Genomic DNA, 1,032 nt, shown 5'->3' on the forward strand with positions numbered 1-1,032 from the left:
TTTATAAAGGAAAGGATTCGTAGATATACATCAGGGGTCTTTATAAAGGAAAGGATTTGTATATATACATCAGGGGTCTTTATAAAGGAAAGGATTTGTATATATACATCAGGGGTCTTTATAAAGGAAAGGATTTGTATATATACATCAGGGGTCTTTATAAAGGAAATGATTCCTAGATATAAATCAGGGGTCTTTATAAAGGAAAGAATTTCTAGATATACATCAGGGGTCTTTATAAAGGAAAGGATTCATATATATATATATATATATACACATCAGGGGTCTTTACAAAGGAAAGGATCCGTATATATACATCAGGGGTCTTTATAAAGTAAATGATTCCTAGATATACATCAGGGGTCTTTATAAAGGAAAGGATTCATAGCTATACATCAGGGGTCTTTATAAAGGAAAGGATTCATATATTATATATACATCAGGGGTTTTATAAAGGAAAGGATTCATATATATACACACCAGGGGTATTGATAAAGGAAAGGATTTGTATATATACATCAGGGGTCTTTACAAAGGAAAGAAACTTCAATAGTTTCCCATTTGAGAAGAAATGTTGCAGAATACATATTTACTATAGTTTATTTGCACGGTTTTAGAATACAGTTGCAGATATTGTAGGTTCAGCTGAGCTGAATAGTGACCGATACACCGGCTATTAGTCACAGTAATGAGCGGAGGAGCTCCCTCAATAGCAGCACATGAGGGAAGTGTTGTCACAGCACAGACCACATGCTCACATTAGGGAGTACCAAGATGGCGGCGGATCCGGTGCAGCTGGAGGATCGGTGAGTTCTGTCGCCCTGTAGTCAGGGGGTACACTCCTACAGCGGGGTGTCCGTATACATCATATGTGATTTGTGAAGGCAATAGACGGAGACGGAGTCATAGCGGTGTCACCCAGTCGTTATAAGATTTCCCGGTGATGAGCTCCGTCTGCATTGCTCCTATGTAGGTAAATAGGACACATTAGGAGCTTTAATTGCATGGGGCGGACATATATATATATATATA

The 1,032-nt window shown here is 38.1% G+C and overlaps 1 protein-coding gene across 1 annotated transcript in view; it reads left to right on the top strand.

Annotated features, from left to right (window-relative positions):
* The first annotated feature begins 774 nt into the window (after positions 1-774).
* RIOK1 (RIO kinase 1) overlaps positions 775-1,032 on the top strand; it is a 33,360-nt gene continuing 33,102 nt past the window's right edge. Inside the window, exon 1 of the mRNA XM_018562554.1 lies at positions 775-806. Within this exon, the coding sequence (XP_018418056.1) occupies positions 775-806 (32 nt within the window). The remainder of the gene's footprint in view (positions 807-1,032) is intronic.

The sequence above is a fragment of the Nanorana parkeri genome, unplaced genomic scaffold (genome assembly GCF_000935625.1).
Source record: "Nanorana parkeri isolate BGI_ZX_2015 unplaced genomic scaffold, ASM93562v1 scaffold584, whole genome shotgun sequence".
NCBI lineage: Eukaryota > Metazoa > Chordata > Amphibia > Anura > Dicroglossidae > Nanorana > Nanorana parkeri.